The following is a 26,274-nucleotide window of genomic DNA, read 5'->3' as shown; positions in this document are numbered from 1 at the left end:
TTGAGAGACAGTGTCATTTGATTTAAGTTAAATAGATTAGGCAGGACAGTCAGTGAGTTAGCTGAACTTACAGTGTATTGTGTGTGTGTGTGTGTGTGCGTGTATATATGTATGTATGTATGTATGTATGTATATATATATATATATATATATATATATATATATATATATATATATATATATATATCCTAGGTTGTGTGTGTGTATATGTGTGTGTGTATATAATATATATATATATATATATATATATATATATATATATATATATATATATATATATATATATACATATACACATACACACACACACACACACACACACACTGTATTTAGTTTAGCTAGATCTGTTCCTGTTATTCTCTTCCTACTACTGACAGGCAGGCAGGTGTTCTTACAGTATTTACAGCTACCTGAAGAAAATTGCTGGTGTTCTTCTGATCCTATTAGCTACAGTATTTACAGATAGTGTAGTGCGTGCTGTGCACAGTGTGCACCTAAAGCTACCTGGAGACAATTGCTGGTGTTCTCATACTAATAATACTACAGGCAGGCAGTTGATTCTGCTAGCTGCAGTATCAGTATATATATATATATATATATATATATATATATATATATATATATATATATATATATATATTGTACAGGACGCCGTGGCTGGGTCCTGGAAGGACGCTATGTTTCCCCTCTGTTTGGACTGTGGTCCCTTTAAGGGAACAAAAAGGGTTAACTCACCTGTCAGAGGAAGTGGGTTTAAAACAAGACAGGAAGTTGGAGAGGGTGTGGAGGAGTGTAAAGGAGAATGTGGATGGTGGATGGTGTTTGTTGTGCAGCAACAAAAGTGAATAGCAGTGTCCTGCCTGGAAGTCTCCTGCCAGGGGAAGCTAGCTGCAACAGAAATTAAGGACTGTTTAACTGCGATAGCAGTTCTGGACTTTGCAAGTCGGTGAGACTAAAACCTTTTTCTTTTGTTTTTGCTGCTGTAAAGCTATTTAAGTTCAATAAATCTCCTTTTGAGTGAAAAGCCTGTGTCCTGCGATCTAGCTGGTCCCCCAAACATTACAAGTGGTGCTCGAATGCGGGCAGGACAGAGTAACAGGCATTTTTCTTGCTGTTTTTTTTTTTTTTTTGTGTGTATTGGACTTAAAACTGACATTTAAAGGGACAGTACAGTGGATTTATGTCCTGGGTTAAAGCCGCACAAACCCTGAAAGCTGAAGCAATGGAGGAGCTAATTAAACAGCTGTCCTTGGCTAATATACAAGCGCAGACTCGCCATGAGGTACAGCAAGAAAACACTCGCCTGTTGGTGGCCCAGTTGGCAGCCCAGCAAGCGACCCAGCAAGAGGTTATGCAGGCTCAAGTGACTGCCTTAAAAGAAGTAGTGCAGCAGCTTTCTCAGGGCCGTGAGCAAGCGGCTGTTGCCCCTGGCAACCAGGTGACCGTGAGGGCAAGCCATTTTTTGCAGAAATTGTCCCTGAGTGATGATGTAGAGGCATTTCTTGCTACATTTGAGAGGACGGCAGAGAGAGAAGGGTGGCCCCAGGACCAGTGGGCCGGCCTAATTGCTCCTTTCCTAACCGGAGATCCGCAAAAAGCCTACTTCGACCTGCCACCAGATCACGCTAAAGACTATCAAAAATTAAAGGCAGAAATATTGGCTCGTTTGGGGGTAACTACAGCTGTTCGGGCCCAACGAGTGCACCAATGGAAGTATCGTCCAGATCGTCCACCACGGTCTCAAATGCATGACCTGGTGCAACTGGTAAAAAAATGGCTGCAGCCCGAAATGTTGTCTGGCCTCCAAATCGTGGAGCGGGTCGTGCTGGACCGATACCTAAGGTCACTGCCAGACGACCTTCAACGGTGGGTCAGCCATGGAGACCCCAAAACAGTGAACCTCCTTGTCGAGATGGTAGAACGATACACAGTGGTGGAGGATCTGCTTGGCCCTACCAAGCGCCAAGGACCCAGTCTGCCACGGCCTATTCGTTCGACTGCTGCCCTTCGAAAGGACGTTCCCCGGAGCCCTGGAACCAACACCCCAGAAGGTCAAGAGTCACTCCCGATACCTTCTCAGCGACCTGTTCCTGTTCGGAGAGGAGGGGATGTACAATGTTGGCGATGTCATTCCTGGGGCCATACCCGGGCCCACTGCCCACTGCAAGATGAGCCCATGGAATGCGGGGTTCTTCGGAGGGGGTCTTTTTATGCCCATAAAGCATGTACAACACATATCGATCTTGGAGAAGAGAAATTCGAGTGTGAAGTCCAAGTGCACCACCTCCCTGCCCGGGCTTTGCTGGACTCCGGAAGCATGGTAACCCTGATCCATCCTAGAGTGATTGGGAAGATCGGTCCGGTAAGAAAAACTTTACGGGTGGTGTGCATTCACGGGGACACTAGAGAGTACCCTCTCATCTCGGTGACCATCTCCGCAGCATGTGGCACTGGTACTCAAGAGGTGGGGGTGGTAAAAAACTTGGTACATGATGTTATCATAGGACGAGACTGTCCGTTATTTGCAAAACTGTGGGGACAAGGAGAACTACCTGAACGGTCCAGAGACTGGGGAGAAACTAGTCCCTCTGTTCCTGCGGTTGAGAGAAATAACCCTGAAATGCCGAATGTTCTTGAAAATGCTAATGATTTGGTTAATGGTGATGAAAGTAGTGCTGATGTTATTAAGGGTGTCAAAATGTGTGGTTCACAGACCTACCTGAACACTGAAGAGGGGGGGGAACCTTTCCCACTTCAGGTAATGCTGGGGGAAGAGGATGAGGAAGTGGCCGTTACCCCTGCCCTGCCGGATTTGGGTGTTCCGCAGGGGGCATTTGGTACTGCCCAGATGCAGGACCCCACTTTGGCCCATGCACGGGAACAGGTGGTAGTATTAAATGGGGTTCCCCAAGAGCCAGGTGCGAATGAGCGGTGGCCACACTTTGCAATATGTAATGAATTGCTTTATCGGGTTACCAAAGTGAGAGAAAATGTGGTAGAGCAATTATTGGTACCCCAACAGTATAGACGCAAGGTCCTGGACCTGGCCCATGATGATGTTTTAGGGGGACACCTGGGAGTTGAAAAGACGGAGGCACGGATCACCGACCGGTTTTACTGGCCAGGTCTGAAAGTAAGGAGATACTGTACCTCTTGTCCCACCTGTCAGTTGACCGCTCCGGTGACCCACTTCCGGAATCCTTTGGTCCCTCTGCCCATAATTGAGGTCCCATTTGAAAGGATAGCCATGGATATAGTAGGTCCCTTGGTGAAGTCGGCTCGAGGTCACTCCTACATACTGGTGATTCTCGACTATGCCACCCGATATCCTGAGGCGCTACCCCTGCGAAATACCTCCTCTAAGGCTATTGCCCGGGAATTATTCCAGTTGTTTACACGGACTGGTTTTCCCAAGGAAATACTAACGGACCAGGGCACCCCGTTTATGTCGAGAGTTATGGCCGACGTGTGTAAGCTCTTCCGGATTAAACAGCTGCGCACATCGGTCTACCATCCCCAAACGGATGGGTTAGTGGAACGCTTTAATAAGACCCTTAAATCTATGCTTAAGAGAGTTGTACAAAGGGATGGGAAAGACTGGGACTGTCTGTTACCAGCTCTCCTGTTTGCTATCCGGGAAGTGCCCCAGGCCTCCACTGGGTTTTCGCCCTTCGAGTTGGTATATGGGCGGAGACCTCGCGGACTACTGGATTTTGTTAAGGAGGAATGGGAAAGTGAAACTAGTCAGCATAAGAGTGTTCTTGAATATGTTTCCCAAATGCAGGAGAGGATCCGAACTGTGTTGCCACTAGTCAAGGAACATTTACAAAAAGCTCAGGAGGCTCAACGACGAGTCTATAATAGGGCTGCTAAAATAAGGAATTTCCAAGTGGGGGATCGAGTAGCGGTGTTGATTCCCACTGTGGAAAGTAAATTCTTAGCCAGGTGGCAAGGCCCCTTTGAAGTTGTAGAAAAAGTGGGAGAGGGGAATTATAAAATCCACCAACCGGGTAAGAGGAAACCCTATCAAATATATCATGTAAACTTGTTAAAGCCCTGGACAGAGAGGGAACCAGTGACCTCCCTGGCTAGTGCAAGATTGGAGCCTCGGGTTGGGGTGGAGAGTGTCCAAGTAGCAAATACCCTGTCTAAAACCCAAAGCCAGCAGGCAAAGGAGTTCTTGCAGAGAAATAAAGAAAAATTTTCAGACTTGCCAGGGCTCACGAGTACCATAGAGCATGATATCATCACGGAACCAGGAGTCAAAGTTTTTGTCCGGCCCTACCGCATCCCAGAGGCCCAAAGGAAGGCTGTTTCAGAGGAAGTGAAGAAGATGTTAGACCTGGAGATTATTGAGGAATCGCAGAGTGAGTGGTCGAGCCCGATTGTGTTGGTACCGAAGCCCAACGGGACTCTGCGATTCTGCAATGATTTTCGGAAACTTAATGAAGTTTCACGGTTTGATGCCTACCCCATGCCCCGGGTAGATGAGCTTATTGAGAGACTAGGTCCAGCCAGGTATATCACTACATTAGACCTTACCAAGGGATATTGGCAAATCCCGTTGACTAAGGCTGCTAGAGAGAAAACTGCTTTTTCTACCCCAGAGGGGAGTTTTCAGTACAAAAGGATGCCTTTTGGATTGCAAACTGCTCCAGCCACATTCCAGCGAGCAATGGATAGGATTTTACGACCTCACCAGAAATATGCCTCAGTGTACTTGGACGACATAGTCATTTTTAGCAGAGACTGGGAATCACACTTGCCCAAAGTCCAGGCAGTGCTGGACTCTCTTTGGAAGGAGGGGTTTACAATAAACCCTGAAAAATGTGCTTTGGGAATGGAGGAGGTGAAATACCTGGGCTATATCGTGGGTAGAGGGGTGGTGAAACCTCAGGTCAGCAAGGTAGAGGCTATACAGAGTTGGCCCCGTCCCCTCACAAAAAAGCAGGTACGTGCATTCTTGGGCATGGTGGGATACTACAGGAGGTTTGTACCCAACTTTGCCACGTTGGCGGCTCCATTGACCGATCTGACTAAGGGTCGGAAATCGGTCATGGTGGAGTGGAATGCAGACGCTGAGAAGGCCTTTTTGGAGCTCAAGTCGGCACTGTGCCAACACCCTGTCCTGGTAGCACCCAATTTTTCAAAAGAGTTTGTTGTCCAAACTGATGCTTCTGATGTAGGATTGGGAGCGGTGTTGTCACAGGTTATTAATGGAGAGGAGCACCCGGTAGTCTTCCTCAGTAGGAAGTTAACACCAGCGGAAAAAAACTATGCTATAATTGAACGAGAGTGTCTGGCCATTAAGTGGGCTCTGGAATCCCTCAGATATTACCTTTTGGGGAGGAAGTTTAGGTTGATTTCTGACCATGCCCCTTTAACATGGTTGAGACAGGGTAAAGGGAATAATGCCAGGGTTACTCGGTGGTTCCTGGCACTCCAGGAATTTAAATTTGTAGTGGAGCATAGGCCCGGGAGACTGCATCAAAATGCAGATGCCCTCTCCCGAGTCCATTGTTTGAGCTCCACTGTTGCCTCCACCTCCATGGCGTTGGGGCACAGGGGGGGGATATGTACAGGACGCCGTGGCTGGGTCCTGGAAGGACGCTATGTTTCCCCTCTGTTTGGACTTTAAGGGAACAAAAAGGGTTAACTCACCTGTCAGAGGAAGTGGGTTTAAAACAAGACAGGAAGTTGGAGAGGGTGTGGAGGAGTGTAAAGGAGAATGTGGATGGTGGATGGTGTTTGTTGTGCAGCAACAAAAGTGAATAGCAGTGTCCTGCCTGGAAGTCTCCTGCCAGGGGAAGCTAGCTGCAACAGAAATTAAGGACTGTTTAACTGCGATAGCAGTTCTGGACTTTGCAAGTCGGTGAGACTAAAACCTTTTTCTTTTGTTTTTGCTGCTGTAAAGCTATTTAAGTTCAATAAATCTCCTTTTGAGTGAAAAGCCTGTGTCCTGCGATCTAGCTGGTCCCCCAAACATTACAATATATATATATATATATATATATATATATACATACACATCCCAGTTTTGTGCAGCTACATCTCACTGCAGGCCATTAGTATGTCTGGAAGGCCAACAAGGAGAGGCAGACAGTCACCAATAAAAGGGGGCAAGCAGGCTCTGTGTCTAGAGGCTGGCAGTGCTGGTCGTGGAGACGGTGCATCCTCATCAGCACGTGGCCGTGGGACACGCTTGTCCTTTTTTTTGGCAGCTGGCTGTGTTGAGCCACAAAATGCGGAAGACTTGGTAGAGTGGAGGACCAAGCCGTCCTCATCCTCTCTCACCCAGGCTCAGGGTAGTTTGTCTGGCAAAGCAGCTGCCAATGCGGCCTCTTCCCTCGGCTCAATGGCATCAGTCACTCCTTTCCTAGTACCACCATGTCCTCCTGAGGAGTCCCCCGAACTGTTTGACCACAGTGTTGGGTACATGCTCCAGGAGGATGCCCAGCATTTTGAAGGCTCCGATGATGGTACCCAGCTAGAGGAAGGCAGTAGCGTGAGCCCAGAGAGAGGGGGTGCCCAAGAAGGACAGCAATCTGGCAGTCATGTTCCACCAGCTGCAGCATACTGCCAGCTTTGCTCCAGTGATGAGGAGGGAGGGGATGATGAGGTCACTGACTCCACGTGGGTGCCTGATAGGAGAGAGGAGGAGGAGGCACATCACCAACAAGGCAGGATGCCCTCCAGGGGCCAGCTTAAGGGCAGCACACCGACTGCGTCACACCGCAGAGCTCCGCATGTGCAGGGCGCTGCTGTCTCTGCGCATTATTCCCAAAGTTCTTTGGTGGTCTTTTTTGAGATGAGTGCATCAGATCCCACCGCTGCTATTTGCAACATATGTCTCAAGCATATCTCTCGTGGCCAAAACCTCTCCTGCTTGGGCACCACATGCTTGATCAGACATATGTTGACCTGCCATGCAGTTCGTTGGCAAGCATACCTAAAAGACCCACAGCAAAGAACAAAGAGGACCGCTCCTTGCTCCTCATCAGCTGGGATCTCAAACCCCGCTATACCTTCAGTCCTCTCTGAGACCTGCACTGAGAGGAATGAAGGTGTAGAATTAGGTGTGTCACAGCCAAGTACTTGGGGCAATCTGCTATCGGTACACCGACATCAGATTGTAGCAGGCAAATTTCTCTGCCCCAGCTGCTGCACCGCCGAAAGAAGTTCGCTCCCAGCCATCCACATGTCCAGCGGTTGAATGCTAGCTTGGCTAAATTGCTAGCACTGCAACTGCTGCCTTTTCAGCTGGTAGACTCTGCCCCTTCCGTGAGTTTGTGGAAGGCGATTCCGGCTTTCTAACGGCATGTGGAAGGCAATGTCTTTGCCTCGCTGGACAGGGCGGTCAGCGGTAAGGTGCATATTACTGCTGACTCGTGGTCCAGCAGGCATGGACAGGGACATTACCTATCTTTCACCACGCACTGGGTGACTCTTCTGGCAACTGGGAAGGATGCAGGACAAGGTGCAGTAGTGTTGGAGGTTGTTCTGCCACCACACCTCCAAAATACTACTAGTGGTGATTCTGCCACACCTCTCTCCTCCACCCCCTCCTCTTCTACTTCCTCCATGGCCTCTTCCTGTGCTGATTTGACTTCGGAACCAGCGGTGCTCTGTAGGAGTTCAAGGGGCTACGCAGGCCAAAAGATGCCATGCGGTGCTTAAGCTCGTGTGCTTGGGGGACAGGAGCCACACTGGGGCAGAGATTCTGTCAGCTCTGCAGGGGCAGGTTCAGAGGTGGTTGACGCCACACCAGCTTAAGGCAGGCATGGTGGTTTGCGACAATGGCACCAACCTCCTCTCCGCCCTCCGACAGGGACAACTGACCCATGTGCCCTGTTTGGCTCACGTCCTTAACTTGGTCGTGCAGCGGTTCTTGGGCAGGTACCCGGGCTTACAGGATGTCCTGAGGCAGTCCAGGAAAGTCTGTGTGCATTTCCGCAGGTCATATAATACCAGTGCTCGGTTGGCTGACCTCCAAAAGGAATTTAACCTGCCCAAGAGCCGCCTAATCTGTGACATGCCCACCAGGTGGAACTCAACGTTGGCCATGCTGCAGCAGTTGCACATGCAGCAGAGGGCCATCAATGAGCACCTATGCGACTATGGCACCAGGACAGGGTCAGGGGAGCTTGTTTTTTTTTTCTTCCCATGCCAGTGGGCCATGATCAGGGATGCACGCACTGTCCTGTCACCATTTGAGGAGGCCACGAGGATGGTAAGCAGTGACAGTGCATGCATCAGTGACACTGTCCCCCTTGTCCACCTGTTGGAGCACACGCTGCGTGAAATAATGGACAGGGCACTTGAGGCAGAACAGAGGCAGGAAGAGGAGGACTTCCTTAGCTCTCAAGGCCCCCTTTATCCAGACAGTGTTCCTGCGTGCCCGCTAATCACACAGGAAGAGGACGAGGAGGAATGTGTCAGCATGGAGGTGGAGCCTGGCACTCAGCATCAGCAACAGTCTTTAAGGGATCATTTACAGTCCCAAGAAACCCATGTACTTGTACATGGCTGGGAGGAGGTGGCTGCGGATCATGTCGTCCTTAGTGACCCGGAGGACTCCGGACCGAATGCCTCAGCAAACCTACGCTGCATTGCCTCCCTGATCCTGCAAAGCCTGCGGAAGGATCCTCGTATTCGTGGTATCAAGGAGGGGGATCAATACTGGCTGGGAACCCTCCTTGATCCACGTTACAAGGGTAAGGTTGCGGACCTTATCTTGCCATTGCAGAGGGAGCAGAGGATGAAAGATCTTCAGGAGGCCTTGCAGAAAGGTCTGTGCAATGCATTTCCAGGTACTGGGAGGTTACAAACTCCTGTTCCTGGACAACATGTTGCTGAGGCTTCGGTCAGTCAAAGAAGGAGCGGTAGAGAAGGTGGCCATCTGACCGATGCGTTCAGACAATTTTTTTAGTCCGCAGCCCCAAGGTATGAGCGGTTGCAGCAACCATCGCCAGTGTCTGTTTTACATGGTGCAGGAATACCTAGGGGCAAGATCTGACTTGGACACCTTTCCCACCGAAAATCCTCTGGGTTACTGGGTCTTGAGGATGGATCACTGGCCAGAGCTTGCACAGTATGCAATTGAGCTACTGGCCTGTCCTGCATCCAGCGTTCTTTCGGAATGCACATTCAGTGCTGCTGGCGGTTTTGTCACCGATCACAGGGTGCGCCTGCCCACCGACTCGGTCGATCGACTGACTTTCATAAAAATGAATCAGTCTTGGATCACCACCAGTTACCAAGCACCTGATGCTGATGTAACCGAATACATTTTTTTGAAATGTCAGATCCCTTCAAGATTGCCTATGCTGATGCTGGGTGACTATCCTGTTATGCTGAGTGACTATCCTCTTCCTCCTCAATGATCATGCTGATAGCTTATAAGAATATTTTTGGTTCTGGGTGCCGCCACCAGTGGCTAAGGCCGAAATTTTTCAGCCCCTGTTTAACAGGGGCATGTAATTACAATGTTTGATGCAATACTTTGCAGCAGGGCTCGTTCCTGCGCTCCAACTAAAGTATCCGTGAGGGGTTGCAGTGTTGTGGCACCAGCACCAGTGCCTAAGGCCCAATTTTTCTGCCCCTGTTCAACAGGGACATGTAATTACAATTCTTGATCTAATATTTCACAGCAGGGCCCATTCCAGCTCCCATCAAGAGTAACTGTGAGGACTTACAGTGTTGTGGCAACACCACCACCACCAAAGGCCCAATTTTTCTGACCCTGTTAAACAGGGCATGTAATTACAATTCTTGATCTAATATTTCACAGCAGGGCCCTGTGAGGGCTTACAGTGTTGTGGCCACAACAACACCTAAGGCCCCAATTTCTGCAGAGTGTAAAGGGCAGGCCCCTACTTTCAAACATCCAACTTACAAACGACTCCTACTTGCAAACGGAAGGAGTCAACAGGAAGTGAGATGAAATCTACCCCTAGGAAGGGAAATTATCTCCTGTAAGAGTTACATAGTTACATAGTTACATAGTAGGTGAGGTTGAAAAAAGACACAAGTCCATCACGTCCAACCTATGTGTGTGATTATGTGTCAGTATTACATTACATATCCCTGTATGTTGCGGTCATTCAGGTGATTATCTAATAGTTTCTTGAAGCTATCAATGCTCCCCGCTGAGACCACCGCCTGTGGAAGGGAATTCCACATCCTTGCCGCTCTTACAGTAAAGAACCCTCTACGTAGTTTAAGGTTAAACCTCTTTTCTTCTAATTGTAATGAGTGGCCACAAGTCTTATTAAACTCTCTTCTGCGAAAAAGTTTTATCCCTATTGTGGGGTCACCAGTACAGTATTTGTAAATTGAAATCATATCCCCTCTCAAGCGTCTCTTCTCCAGAGAGAATAAGTTCAGTGCTCGCAACCTTTCCTCATAACTAAGATCCTCCAGACCCTTTATTAGCTTTGTTGCCCTTCTTTGTACTCGCTCCATTTCCAGTACATCCCTCCTGAGGACTGGTGCCCAGAACTGGACAGCATACTCCAGGTGCGGCCGGACCAGAGTCTTGTAGAGTGGGAGAATTATCGTTTTATCTCTGGAGTTGATCCCCCTTTTAATGCATGCCAATATTCTGTTTGCTTTATTAGCAGCAGCTTGGCATTGCATGCCATTGCTGAGCCTATCATCTACTAGGACCCCCAGGTCCTTTTCCATCCTAGATTCCCCCAGAGGTTCTCCCCTCAGTGTATAGATTGCATTCATATTTTTGCCACCCAAATGCATTATCTTACATTTTTCTACATTGAACCTCATTTGCCATGTAGTCGCCCACCCCATTAATTTGTTCAGGTCTTTTTGCAAGATTTCCACATCCTGCGGAGAAGTTTTTGCCCTGCTTAGCTTAGTATCGTCTGCAAATACAGAGATTGAACTGTTTATCCCATCCTCCAGGTAGTTTATGAACAAATTAAATAGGATTGGTCCCAGCACAGAACCCTGGGGAACCCCACTACCCACCCCTGACCATTCTGAGTACTCCCCATTTATCACCACCCTCTGAACACGCCCTTGTAGCCAGTTTTCAATCCATGTACTCACCCTATGGTCCATGCCAACGGACCTTATTTTGTACAGTAAACGTTTATGGGGAACTGTGTCAAATGCTTTTGCAAAATCCAGATACACCACGTCTATGGGCCTTCCTTTATCTAGATGGCAACTCACCTCCTCATAGAAGGTTAATAGATTGGTTTGGCAAGAACGATTCTTCATGAATCCATGCTGATTACTGCTAATGATATAATTCTTATTACTAAAATCTTGTATATAGTCCCTTATCATCCCCTCCAAGAGTTTACATACTATTGATGTTAGGCTAACTGGTCTGTAATTCCCAGGGATGTTTTTTGGGCCCTTTTTAAATATTGGTGCTACATTGGCTTTTCTCCAATCAGCTGGTACCATTCCAGTCAATAGACTGTCTGTAAAAATTAGGAACAACGGTCTGGCAATCACCTGACTGAGTTCCCTAAGTACCCTCAGATGCAAGCCATCTGGTCCCGGTGATTTATTAATGTTAAGTTTCTAATTTTAATTCCGTCCTCTGTTAACCATGTAGGTGCTTCCTGTGTTGTGTCATGAGGATAAACACTGCAGTTTTGGTTACTGAAGCCCCCCGATTCACTCGTGAAGACTGAGGAGAAGAATAAATTCAATACCTTTTCCATCTCCCCATCCTTTGTAACCAGATGTCCTTCCTCATTTTTTATGGGGCCAATATGGTCTGTCCTCCCTTTTTTACTGTTTACATACTTAAAGAATTTCTTGGGATTTTTTTTGCTCTCCTCCGCTATGTGTCTTTCATGTTCTATCTTAGCCGTCCTAATTGAACCCTTACATTTCTTATTGCATTCTTTATAAAGTCTGAATGCTGAGGATGATCCCTCAACCTTGTATTTTTTGAAGGCCTTCTCCTTTGCTTTTATATGCATTTTTACATTGGAGTTAAGCCATCCAGGATTTTTGTTCGCTCTTTTAAATTTATTACCCAATGGGATACATTGGCTAATGCCCTTATTTAATATGCTCTTAAAGCAAACCCATCTCTCCTCTGTATTCTTTGTTCCTAATATTTTATCCCAATTTATGCCTTTTAGCAAGGTTTGTAGTTTAGGGAAGTTGGCTCTTTTGAAATTCAGCGTCTTTGTGTTCCCTTCATGTTTCCTATTTGTGTGATTTATACTGAAACTAATTGACCTGTGATCGCTGTTACCTAAATTGCCCCGTATTTCCACATCTGTGATCAGGTCTGTATTGTTGGTAATCAGTAGATCCAGTAATGTTTTATTTCTAGTTGGTGCGTCTACCATCTGACCCATAAAATTGTCCTGCAAGACATTAAGGAACTGGCGAGCCTTAAATGAATGCGCGGTTCCCTCCGCCCAGTCTATGTCTGGATAATTAAAATCCCCCATTATGATAACACTTCCCATCCTTGCTGCTAATCCAATTTGTGATAGGAGATCCGTCTCCACTTCCTTCCTCAGATTAGGGGGCCTATAGCATACTCCCAGTATTATTTTCCCCTTAGCTTCATCCCTTTGGAGCTCTACCCATAAAGATTCCACCTCCTCCCTAGCTCCCTCAGTGATGTCATCTCTCACATTCACTTGTACATTATTCTTGACATATAGGCATACCCCTCCCCCTTTTTTACCCTCTCTATCCTTGCGGTATAGGGTATACCCTTGAATGTTTGCCAGCCAATCATGAGAGCTGTTGAACCAGGTCTCTGAAATTCCCACAAAATCCAAATCCTCCTTGTACAACAGTATCTCTAGTTCACCCATCTTGTCCGCCATGCTCCTGGCATTAGTGAACATGCCACATAGTTTAGACCGGTCGCATATTGTCCTCGTATTGGGTGTTTCAAGATTGCAACTACCACTAATGCGCCCAATACTACCCTCTGGAATATCTTCCGCGCTGGCTATCACCGTCTCTGGACCCTCCCCCCCATCGTCTAGTTTAAAAACCCCTCTAACTTTTTGGCCATCATTATTCCCAGCAGATCTGCACCCTCCTCATTTAGGTGCAGTCCGTCCCTTCTATAGTACCGGTTACTGACTATGAAGTTGGCCCAGTCCTCCAGGAACCCAAACCCCTCCTTACTACACCAGCTCTTCAGCCACTTGTTTACTTCCCTAATCTCCCTCTGCCTTTCTGGTGTGGCTCGATGTACCGGTAGTATTCCTGAGAACACTACCTTGGAGGTCCTTTTCCTCAATTTAGCACCTAAATCCCTAAAATCGTTCTTTAGGACACTCCATCTGCCTCTGACTTTGTCATTGGTGCCAACGTGCACCATAACAGCCGGGTCTTCCCCAGCCCCTCCCAGTAATCTGTCCACAAGATCCGTGATGTGCCGAACCCGAGCGCCCGTAGACAACATACTGTTCGGCGCTCCAGGTCTTGGTTACAGATTGCCCTCTCTGTCCTTCTAAGAATTGAGTCCCCTACCACCAGAATCTGTCTTTCCTTTCCCTTTGCTGCCCCCACACTCTCACTGGAGGAGTTCTTCCCCTGGCAGCTAGGAGAGTCCCTCATCTCCAGCAGTGCTGGTCCCTGACTGGTTTCACCAATGTCACTCAATGGAGCGTACTTATTGGGATGCTCCAGTCCTGGATCGGCCTCTCTGGCACTTCCCCCTCTACCCCTCCTGACTGTCACCCATCTACTCTTTGCTAGTGCCTGCACCTCTTTGTCTCCACCCGCCTCTGTGCTGGCCCCTGCCGTGTACGTTCCTGGCTCACCTTTAGTATGGAGGGACTTCTCAGTGCTGACAGTTGCTTCCCCAGATTCAGAACCTGGGCTTCCAGGGAAACAATGTGCTTACATTTTGCACAGCAGTATTCGCCCTCGATCGGATGATCAAGGAACGCATACATGCGGCAAGATGTACAAAGAGTCGCAAGATGTACAAAGAGTTAATATGGGAAAAACTTTTCTCCTTTCCACTGATGCTTTATCACCAATCCTTGTTTCAGTAAAAAACCCAAATTGTCAAAAAACATTTGTCATTGGGACAAAAAGTGAGGTAAAATCTTCTGAAGAGGTGCACAGACAGCAAAACAAATGTCACAGGGGTGATAACCCTTCCCTATGTTTTCCAAAAAGCATAAAAATAGACTTTTTGGCTGGAGCTACACTTTAAAAATGTACCAGTTAAAAATTACAAACAGATTCTACTTAACAACAAACCTACAGTCCCTGTCTTGTTTGCACCGCCTGTATACTGCTGTTCAGATGGCCTAGGGCCCAGCGCCTTTCCTTTTTTTTTTATTTAAATGCGGGGTTCCCCTTAATATCCATACAAGATCCAAAGGGCCTGGTAATGGACTGGGGGGGGGGTACCCATGCCGTTTGTCTCACTGATTTTCATCCATATTACCAGGACCGGACATTACATTAAAGCCGTAATCAGTTTTAAATGACTTTTATTACTTTAAAAATTACATTTTGTGCAGGGACTGTTCTAAGCACGGGAAACACGCGCCACTTTACAGTCATACTATAGACAACCCCCAGGTACGATATTTAAAGGAACATTTCACTTTTTTTTTTCACTTTAAGCATCATTAAAATCACTGCTCCCGCAAAAACGGCCGTTTTTAAAACTTTTTTTTTGCATTGATACATGTCCCCTGGGGCAGGACCCGGGTCCCCAAACCCTTTTTAGGACAATACCATGCAAATTAGCCTTTAAAAATTAGCATTTTTGATTTTGAACATTCGAGTCCCATAGACTTCAATGGGGTTCTAACATTTGTGCAAATTTTCGGTCCGTTCGCAGGTTCTGGTGCGAACCGAACCAGGGGGTGTTCGGCTCATCCCTGTTAAGAAGTTACCCACTTCTAAGGAACTGGCTTCCATTTTTGCTCGGGAGATCTTTCGCTTACATGGGCTAACCAAGGTGATTGTCTCAGACAGGGGTAGTCAGTTTGTGTCCCGGTGCTGGCAAGCCTTTTGTGCACAGTTAGGAATTCAGCTTGCTTTCTCCTCTACGTATCACCTGCAGTCTAATGGGGCCGAAGAACGAGCCAATCAGTCCTTGGAGCAATTCCTACGTTGCTATATTTCTGACCATCATAACAACTGGTCAGACCTATTACTGTGGGCAGAGTTTGCTCACAACAGTGCATTGAATTCTGCTTCCCGATTGTACCCATTTATGGCGAATTATGGTTTCCAACCTTCCATGTTGCCTGACTCGTTTGTTCCGCAGAGTATTCCTGAATTAGAGGAGCATCTCCGTGGTCTTCGTTCCACTTGGGCACAAGTCCCGGAGGCTTTGCGTCATGCTAATGATAGGTACAGACTCCATGCTGACCGCAGACGCCTGCCTGCGCCTTCCTACCATGTTGGGGACAGGGTCTGGCTGTCATCTCGCAACCTCCGACTTCCTGTTCCCTCACTGAAGTTCCCATCTCGGTTTATTGGGCCTTTCCGTATTCTTCGTAGGATTAACCCAGTGGCTTACGCATTAGACCTTCCTTCTAATATGCGTATTTCAAATGTATTTCATGTCTCCTTATTAAAACCTTTGGTCTGCAACCGCTTTACCAACTCGGTGCCACGTCCTCACCCTGTACAGGTTGAGAACCATGAGGAGTATGAAGTACAGTCCATTGTTGACTCCCGTAGGTTCCATGGGCGCATGCAGTACCTGGTGCATTGGAAGGGGTATGGTCTGGAGAAACGCTCTTGGGTCTCATCCTTAGACGTACATGCCCCTGTCCTCCTCTGTGATTTCCATAGACTTTTTCCCCTCAAGCCTGGTGGTCCTCCGAGGGGGAGGGGTCATTGAGAAGGGGATAGTGTCAGGGCTGGGCTCAGCCCTTCCTTCTCTGAGCTGGCCGATCAGCTGTCGGCTAATTGCCAGCTCCTATCTCTTAGCTGTTGATAATATCCTGCTTGTCAGTCCTGCCTATTTAAGCCATCCAGCCCAGAGGCTTTCTGCCTTCACCTTAGTCAACATCACAGAGACTCTCCCCTGTTCCTGTTAAAAGACTTGCTTGGCTGACATCCCTTCTGGCTCCAGATCCTGCTTGCTGTTTTACTATGCTCATCTCTGGCTCCCTGATGTTTGGCTTGTCTGATTATCCATTCTGGTTCGTGAACTCTTGCTATGTTTTGACTATGTTTGTTCTATTTACTTTTATTATTAAAGAAGTGTGATTTAACTGTACTTCTGTCTTGGTCTGATTTCATGGTTTCTGACACATTGTTTGGCAAGAACATCACAGGTGCCCCTTTCTCTTCCTCTGGAGGTGTCAAGAATGCAGCTTTTTTGGATGGATTCCATGTAAGGGGAGGCGAGGACTGACCACGGACCTTCCTGGACCATCTAAATTCTTTAAAATTTCTGGTTATAGAATCTCTGTTTCAGATTCCATCTTCTAGCTGTATATACCACTGTTGTGTACAATTGAATTCTGACTTTGACATTAGGGATGAGCCGAACACCCCCCTGTTCGGTTCGCACCAGAACATGCGAACAGGAAAAAAGTTCATTCGAACACGCGAACACCGTTAAAGTCTATGGGACACGAACATGAATAATAAAAAGTGCTAATTTTAAAGGCTTATATACAAGTTATTGTCATAAAAAGTGTTTGGGGACCCGGGTCCTGCCCCAGGGGACATGTATCAATGCAAAAAAAGTTTTAAAAACAGCCGTTTTTTCAGGAGCAGTGATTTTAATAATGCTTAAAGTCAAACAATAAAAGTGTAATATCGCTTTAAATTTCATAGCTGGGGGGTGTCTATAGTATGCCTGTAAAGGGGCGCATGTTTCCCGTGTTTAGAACAGTCTGACAGCAAAATGACATTTCAAAGAAAAAAAGTCATTTAAACTACTCGCGGCTATTGCATTGCCGGTCCGACAATACACATAAAAGTTCATTGATAAAAACGGCATGGGGAACCCCGAACCAAAATTTTAAAAAAAATTTTTTTTAAAAATGCCCCCCTTACCATTTCACATGGGGGGGCCGGGACCTGGGGGTCCCCTTGTTAAAGGGGGCTTCCAGATTCCGATAAGCCCCCCGCCCTCAGACCCCCACAACCACCGGCCAGGGTTGTGGGGATGAGGCCCTTGTCCTCATCAACATGGGGACAAGGTGTTTTGGGGGGCTACCCCAAAGCACCCTCCCAATGTTGAGGGCATGTGGCCTGGTATGGTTCAGGAGGGGGGGCGCTCTCTCGTCCCCCCTCTTTTCCTGCGGCCTGCCAGGTTGCGTGCTCGGATAAGGGTCTGGTATGGATTTTTGGGGGACCCCACGCCTTTTTTTTTTAAATTTTGGCGTGGGTTTCCCCTTAATATCCATACCAGACCTGAAGGGTCTGGTATGGAATTTAGGGGGACCCCCACGTCAATTTTTTTAAATTTTGGCCAGGGTTCCCCTTAATATCCATACCAGACCTGAAGGGCCTGGTATGGAATTTAGGGGGACCCCCACATCATTTTTTTTTTAAATTTTGGTTCGGGGTTCCCCTGTGGGGAATTCCCATGCCGTTTTTATCAATGAACTTTTATGTGTATTGTCGGACCGGCAATGCAATAGCCGCGAGTAGTTTTAAATGACTTTTTTTCCTTTGAAATTTCATTTTGCTGTCAGACTGTTCTAAACATGGGAAACATGCGCCCCTTTACAGGCATACTATAGACACCCCCCAGCTACGAAATTTAAAGGGATATTACACTTTTATTGTTTGACTTTAAGCATTATTAAAATCACTGCTCCTGAAAAAACGGCCGTTTTTAAAACTTTTTTTGCATTGATTCATGTCCCCTGGGGCAGGACCTGGGTCCCCAAACACTTTTTATGACAATAACTTGCATATAAGCCTTTAAAATTAGCACTTTTGTTTCCTCCCATAGACTTTTAAAGGGTGTTCCGCGGCATTTGAATTTGCTGCGAACATCCCAAATTGTTCGCTGTTCGGCGAACTTGCGAAAAGCCGATGTTTGAGTCGAACTCGAAGCTCATCCCTATTTGACATGTATCTTTTTAGAGCAATAATTCCCCTGAGGAAGACCATGACTGTACGGGTCGAAACACACTGGGGCGGCTATGTGGTAGGCATTTGTTAATGCTATGTGTTGCTCCACTGTATTTTTATTGTCATACATGATGGAATGTGTTTTTGTACTATATAACCAGAGCTCATATTTTAACCTACATAATATTGCGTTGGTATCCTATTTTTGGAAAATAAAGACTTTTGCAAACATTTGCAGCTTTTAGATCTATTTACTTGGCTGCTAAATAAAAAACTTTGGGTGGACTATCCCATATTGCTAATTGTCGGGGTGTGCCTCCATTGATCTCTTACATGTGTGTTCATTCTATGTACAAAACTAATAAGGGGACTGGAGGACCTCAATTATGAGGAAGGACTACAATCATTAAACTTATTCTCCCTGGAGAAGAGACCCATGAGAGGAGATATGAGAGCGATACACAAATACCTCAATAGTGATTCTAGCATAAGGAGAAAATTATTTTGTCTCAGGGAGTGTAAGAGGACACGGGGCCACACAATAAACCTGGAGGAGAAGTGGTTGAATCTTAAACTGCGCAGGGGGGTTTTCACTGTCAGGGCGGCACGAATGTGGAACTCTTCTACAATTGGTGGTGTCAGCTGGATGTATTGATAGTTTTTAAAGACTCTTGGATGTGCATCTTAGTGAACACAATATATAGAGATATGGGAAATGATTATTGACACTGACACACACACACAGGTTGAACTGGATGGAATATTGTCTTTATTCAACCTTACCAACTATGTAACTATGATATCTAAGGACAATAATAGAGATAGATCTAGTTAAATCCCCAAAAATCCTAAGAGATGGAGAAGGTGGAGGAAGTTTTCTCTGCCTTGATGGCCAGGTATAAAATAGTCTGGTGATTTGAGACTAGCGACTATGAGATATTAGAATTTAAATGAATGGCTATAATTTCTGCCAGCAGCTTAATGTCGGTATTGAGCAAAGAGAAACATTTATTTTGTAATAGATGGCAGGAAAACCATCAAGACGCATTTGTTTGCTAGTTTTAAGAAATATAACCTCTTCAGCTCCAGAAGATTTACCCCCTTCATGACCAGGCCATTTTTTGCGATACGGCACTGCATTATTTTAACTGACAATTGCGCGGTCATGCAACTCTGTACACAAATAAAATTGATGTCCTTTTTTTCCCACAAATGAAGCTTTCTTTTGGTGGTATTTGATCACCTCTGTGGTTTTTATTTTTTGCGCTAAAAACAAAAAAAGACCAGCAATTTTGAAGAAAAACCCCAATATTTTTACTTTCTGCTATAAAACATATCCAATGGAAAAATCTAATTTCTTCATCAATTTAGGCCAATATGTATTCTGCTACGTTTTCGGTAAAAAATCCAAATAAGCGTATATTGATTGGTTTGCACAAAAGTTATATAAACTATGAGATAGATTTACAGAATTTTTATTTATTTTTATTTTTTTTTACTAGTAATGGTGGTGATCAGTGACTGATAGTGATACTGAGACATTGCGGTGGACAAATTGGATACTTTTGACACTTTTTTTGAGACCAGTGACACCAATAAAGTGATCAGTGCTAAAAATATGCACTGTCACTGTACTAATGACACTGGTTGGGAAGGGGTTAACATCAGGGGCGATCAAAGGGTTAACTGTGTTACTAGGGAGCGCTTACTAACTGTGCGGGAGGTGCTTTCACTGTGGGGAGGTAGAGACCCGTGTTCCTACATCGGCAGACCGCCGTTCTGTCTCTCTCAGGAATGATCAGCGGGTCCCAGCAGACACCCGCTGATTGGCTCTCGCTGTGTCCAATCAAATCCCCAAACTGTTCCCACAAAGTTGGTAGCATGAAATTGTACAAAATGTCTTGGTATGCTGATGCTTTAAGACAGGGGTAGGCAACCTCGGCCCTCCAGCTGTTTTAATAATACAAGTCCCATGAGACATTGCAAGACCCTGACAATCACAGGCATGACTCCTGGAGGCAGAGGCATGATGGGATTTGTAGTTTCACCACAGCTGGAGGGCTGAGGTTGTCTACCCCTGCCTTAAGAGTTCCTTTCACTGGAACTAAGAGGCCAAGCCCAACCCCTGAAAAACAACCCCACACCATAATCCCCCCTCCACCAAATGATTTGGAGGGGTGGGCCGATACTTTTGGCAATATAGTGTGGGTGAGCAAATCTGAGGTGGAAGTAACTTGACTGGCCTGCACAGAGTCCTGATCTCAACCCAATAATAGAACATCTTTGGGATGAATTAGAGCAGAGACTGCGAGCCAAGCCTTCTCATCCAACATCAGTGCCTGACCTCACACTGGCACTTCTGGAAGAATGGTCAAACATTCCCATAGACACACTCTTAAACCTTGTGGACAGCCTTCCCAGAAGAGTTGAAGCTGTTATAGCTGCAAAGGGCGGAGCCAACTCAATATTGAACCCTACAGACTAATATATAGCCAATTGCTCCTGTTGCTGTCTGAATCTCCTGTGAGACCAGGAAGTGAAGAGAGAAGGCCTGTATCTTGTCACAGTGCTGGATCACTGACAGGACTAAGGTAAGTGTTCAGGAGTGGGGTAGGTGGAACAGTTAGTAGGTTATTTTTTACTAGGGATGGGCGAACGGTTCAGCCCGAGCATTAGTTTGGGCCAAACTTTGGTTGTTCTGACATTCGGCGAACAACGAACATTATGCGGTGTTCACGGCAAATTCGAAAGCCGCGGAACACCGTTAAAGTCTATGGGACACTAACATGAAAAACCAAAAGTGCTAATTTTAATGAATTATATGCAAGTTATTGTCATAAAAAGGGTTTGGGGACATGTATCAATGCAAAAAAAAGTTCTAAAAAACAGACGTTTTTTCAAGAGCAGTGTTTTTAATAATGCTTAAAGTGAAACAATAAAAATTAAATATCCCTTTAAATATTGTGCCTGGGGGGTGTCTATAGTATGCCTGTAAAATGGTGCATGTTTCCCGTGTTTAGAACAGTACCACAGCAAAATGACATTTCTAAAGGAAAAAAAGTAATTTAAAACTATTTGCGGCTATAATGAATTGTTGGGTCTCTGCAATATAGATAAAACTCATTGAAAAAAAGAGCATGGGATCCCCCCCCAGTCCATTACCAGACCTGGTATGAATATTAAGGGGAACCCCGAACCAAAAATGTAAAAAAAAATTGCGTGGGGGTCCCTCCAAAATCCATACCAGGCCCTTCAGGTCTGGTATGGATATTAAGGGGAAACAAAACAATAATCTCCTGCGCTCCGGTGTTTTGCTATACACAGGTGGTGTGATCCACTCTTTGGTTTGAGGCAAAGTCTAGAATCTTGCAGCCCTCCTCAGAACAATGGGTGCTCATACAACTAAAAAGAAAAAAGAAAAGAAGGAGGGCGCACCGACCTAGTGCATTACCGATAAAAAAGTTTTAATAAAAATATATAAAAGCAATGGTACTACTCACAAACGAGCATAAGTAAAGGCTTTTCTTATCAGTCAAACTGCATCCCTTCACACCTGCAGACAGGACCTGATGACAGGAGGTATCAAATGGTACCCCAGACGGTTGAACACTGATGCGTTTCAGGGGCGTACCCCCTTCTTCAGAGCCTAGGGGGTCTGTGGCTCCTCTCTCGTGTGCCTCAATATATGCATCCATATGTCCACGCCCAAGGTGACCACTACCCAACTAGGCCACACTCATCTACATGAGCTGGCTCCAACCAGTGGGACGAAACATTTTTTAAATTCGCAAAACCCTACACTAATGACCACAAAAAAAAAGTGACCAACAGACAAACCGATTAGCCATACAGATATTGAGGCAAACTATAAAAGCATTTTGTTAATGGCAAAAACGTTGGTTGCTTGGTACACATTGCACTAGCAACAATCTGACACCACCCTCTAATGTAGGTGATCAATATGCATGTCCATATCAGTATACAGCCCGGTCCCCCCAGAAAGAAAAAGATCAGGCCAAACCTACCCTCTCTCTCTCCATGGCTCTGTACGGGGTTTCAGGCGATGGCCGCCATCTATTCCATTCTTCTTTGGGGTCCATCACTCTCCCACAGCACCAGTTGCAACGCACGCCGTCATACAGCCAGGAAGTGTGGGTGTCTCTGCGTTCCAACTCGCACTTCGAGTTGATCATACGAGGAGCGCGACCCGGAAGTGCGGGTGTGTTTGCGTTCCACCCGACACTTCCGGCCGCCTGAGAGTGTCACTACCGCCCTTCATCTCCTATATAGGTTTGCTCATGGATGCGCACGCGTGCATAGGCATCTATATTAAAGACGCTGCTCCCTCTAGTGGCCTAAATGGGGAATTAGTGAAATAAACCAATTTAGCCTATAAGTGCAACTATAGGATTACACTAATGGTCATTATCGGGGTTCCCTAACACATGGATGCACATATGGAGCCCACAGGGAAAGCACAGTGGGTGTGCCCCCCCCCCCAAAAAAAAAAAAAAACAATACCAATACATTCAATATGTGTCCAGATACTTTAAAAACGTGTGGATATTAAGGGAAACCCTGTGCCAAATTAAAAAAATGGCATAGGGACCCTCCAAAATCCATACCAGACCCTTATCCGAGCATGCAACCTGGCAGGCCGCAGGAAAAGAGGGGGGCGAGAGAGCACCCCCCTCCTGAACAGTACCAGGCCACATGCCCTCAACATGGGGAGGGTGCATTGGGGGGCTTCTGGGGGTCCCCTTTCAAAGGGGGCTTCCAGATTCAGATAAGCCCCCCCGTAGACCCCCACAACCACCAGGCAAGGGTTGGGGGGATGAGGCCCTTGCCCCCATCAACATGGGGACAAGGTGCTGTGGGGGGCTAATCCAAAGCACCCTCCCCATGTTGAGGGCATGTGGCCTGGTATGGTTCAGGAGGGGGGCGCTCTCTCGTTCCCCATTCTTTTCCTGTGGCCTGACAGGTTGCGTGCTCGGATAAGGGTCTAGTATGGATTTTGGAGGGACCCCTATGCCATTTCTTTTTACATTTGGCGCAGGGTTCCCCTTAATATCCATATCAAACCTAAAGGGCCTGGTATGGATTTTGGGGGGACACCCATGCAATTTTTTTCACGCTTTTGGTTCGGGGTTCCCCTTAATATTCATACCAGACCCAAAGTGCCTGGTAATAGACTGGGGGGGACCCATTCCATTTTTTTCCAATAAGTTTTATCTATATTGCCAAGACCCGATAATTCATTACAGCCGCGATCAGTTTTATATGACTTTTTTTCCTTTAGAAATGTCATTTTGCTGTGGTACTGTTCTAAAAATTGAAAAACTGCACCACATTACAGGCATACTACAGACACCCCCAGGCATGATATTTAAAGGAATATTTCATTTTTATTGTTTCACTTTAAGAATTATTAAAATCACTGCTCCCGAAAAACGGCCGTTTTTAAAACTTTTTTTTGCATTGATCCATGTCCCCTGGGGCAGGACCCAGGTCCCCAAAGACTTTTTCTGACAATAACTTGCATATAAGCCTTTAAAATGAGCACTTTTGATTTTTCATGTTTGTGTCCCATAGACTTTAACGGTGTTCGTCCGAATTTTGTGCCTGTTCGCAAGTTCTGGTGCGAACTGAATCTGGGGGTGTTCGGCTCATCCTTATTTTTTACCTTAATGCAGGGAATTGCTTTTACTTTACAGTCACTTTATTTTATTATCTGATGTATTCACATAAATAGATATGTACTTATCTGCATATCATAGAAAACAAATCACATCAATAATTAATAATTTCTCTGGAAAAAACACCTGAAATTACCAATTTAATAGAGAATGGTGATTAATCACATTTATTATTTACCTCAGACTCTTCATGTTGTGTAGAGCTGGTATAATTTTCTTCAATCCTTCATCCTGAATGTTACATGAATATAGATTTACATCTTGTGTCTCTTTGAGGGATTGAAGGATAAAAGTTATCACAGAGCAGTCCAGAGGGCTGAGGGGGATATTAGAAAAGCCAACTTTATTTGACCCAATACATTGTGACACCAGAGCCTTATTCCTGCTCTCATGTAGATAGTAGAATACATTAAGAAGCTCTCTGTTGACTGCTCGGGATTTGTCAGGTACTTTTTCTGCAATTTTCTTCTGGATCCAGGTGATGACATGTTTGGCGGCCTGAGAAGACAATTCTCCCACATGAGACTTTAACATGGATCTAGTAGAAGAGTCTGAGAGACCGCAGAGGAAACGGAGGAGTATTTCAGCACGGCTGTCTTTGTGAGATTCTGCTTCATCAAGTATTTCCTGTAATCTGTCAGGATTATAGGCAATAAAATGGGCTAAAGCAGCAAAAAACTCCTGAAGAGTGAGATGTAAGAAGGTGTAATCCACATTGGGAGGCCGACCAGATTCCATCATGAAACATGAAAAGAGATATTTGTCATTTCTCACACAGAATGAGTCCAGATGACGATCATCAAATACAATCATGTGACTCATGACTCCATATTCTGCCATCCACCCAATAGATGTCAGCAGTTCCCGGACAGTGTGGTCACCATCTTTATTCTGGCAGTGATTGGCCAGAATGTTGGAGACAAATGTCACAAAGAGTTGTGTCACTGTTTTGGGTAATGATGTCATCAGCTGATCAGTGATTGTTGGTTGGGCTCTGAAGCACATTGATAAGACTGTACAGATGATCCAGCAGTATGATGGGATATAACAGAAAGTGTACAGCGTGTCATTCTCCTGCACATAATGAAATGCCTTTTCTGACAATTCCTTATTTCCAAAGAAATTATTAAAGAAGGTCAGTCTGTCTCCATGGAGAAATCCCATGATCTCAGCTATTCTCTGGAAAACACCGGTATCAACTGATGCCAGTCTGGTTGGGCGGCTGGTTATCAGTACAGAGCAACCCTTAAGAAGACTCTGCCTCACCAAACTGACCACAATCTCCCCAGATATTGTCTTGTTAGCAAAGAGTCTACTTGATGTAAAATCCATTTGGTGAATACTTTCATCTAACCCATCAAATATAAACAGAAGTCTCTCTGGATCTTGTAAAATATTTCCAAACTGACTCTTCAGATATGGATATTGAAGAAGAATCATCTCCTCTAAGCTGACCTCTCCCAGCCTATTAAGGTCCCGGAATCTGAAGAAGAAGACAAATGCAAATCTCTGGTAGTGTTTTCTGGTCACCCAGTCATTGACAAATTTCTGCATCATTGTGGTCTTCCCTATTCCTGGCACTCCGCTCACCATTACTGCATGTGGTACACATTGTGACTGCTGGTTCCAGTGGAAAAGCTTGTTGAGGGAAATATGTTCCAGTCCAGTCTGTGTTTCCTTCAAGCATTCCTCATGTTTTACCCCGGTCTGTATTAGCTCATTCTGGGGGCGCTGCCTGAACTGATCAGCGGAAACTACAATAAGGTTCACATAACGCTCATTGATGAGGAATCTTTGTGGTTCCAGAGTAGATCCTGGGGGTCTATGCTCCACTAGAGTCTCAGTCTTCTCCATCAGATGTTGTTTGTGCTTTTCCTGAATATCTGGGAATAAAATGGAAATATTTTATGGCTCATGGTTATCAGAATGTGACAATTTTATGTTTAGTCTAAGGAAAATTGTAACTTTTTATGTTCTGAGAATGCTGAGTCAAGATTAGTTGTATAAACGGATTGTAGTTTTTTTTATTTTTTATTACAGGCAGTTATATAGGACCAACAGCAACAACCAACCTTGGGGTACTTCTAGTCTAAGGCCCCTTTTTGACATGACACATACATACACTAGGGCCAAATTAAGATTTTTTTTTAGACAGGAGCTAATTAACCACTTTTTGGAGTTTCAGGCAAAATCAGAGGACCCGGAGGAAACCCACACAAGCACAGGGAGAACATAAAAACTCCTTGCATATAGTGTCCTGGCTAGGATTGTAATAATAATGCTTACCATTAAGCCACTGTGCCGCCCATTAAATTACATTTGTGATTTAGACATAACATTAACAGTCTTTTGTACCTGAACAATGATATTCAATATCACCTTCTTATAACAGAAGGTATTTACATGTCCTCACCTCCAGTATAACATACACTGCTCAAAAAAACACTTTTTAACCAGAGTATAGAATCAAGTCTATTCAACTCCTGGGATATTGATCTTGTCAGGTAAGTAGCAGACGGGGTTGTTAAACAGTTTCAGCTGC

The 26,274-nt window shown here is 45.6% G+C and overlaps 1 protein-coding gene across 1 annotated transcript in view; it reads right to left on the bottom strand.

Annotated features, from left to right (window-relative positions):
* The window catches only part of LOC141117581 (uncharacterized), a 1,161,887-nt gene that overhangs the window by 937,603 nt on the left and 198,010 nt on the right, over positions 1-26,274 (bottom strand). The window contains exon 9 of the mRNA XM_073610493.1: positions 23,911-25,615. Within this exon, the coding sequence (XP_073466594.1) occupies positions 23,911-25,615 (1,705 nt within the window). The remainder of the gene's footprint in view (positions 1-23,910; positions 25,616-26,274) is intronic.

Source organism: Aquarana catesbeiana, linkage group LG13 (assembly GCF_042186555.1).
Source record: "Aquarana catesbeiana isolate 2022-GZ linkage group LG13, ASM4218655v1, whole genome shotgun sequence".
NCBI lineage: Eukaryota > Metazoa > Chordata > Amphibia > Anura > Ranidae > Aquarana > Aquarana catesbeiana.
Note: the sequence above shows the minus strand (reverse complement) of the source record. Positions and strands in the feature narration are given on the sequence as shown.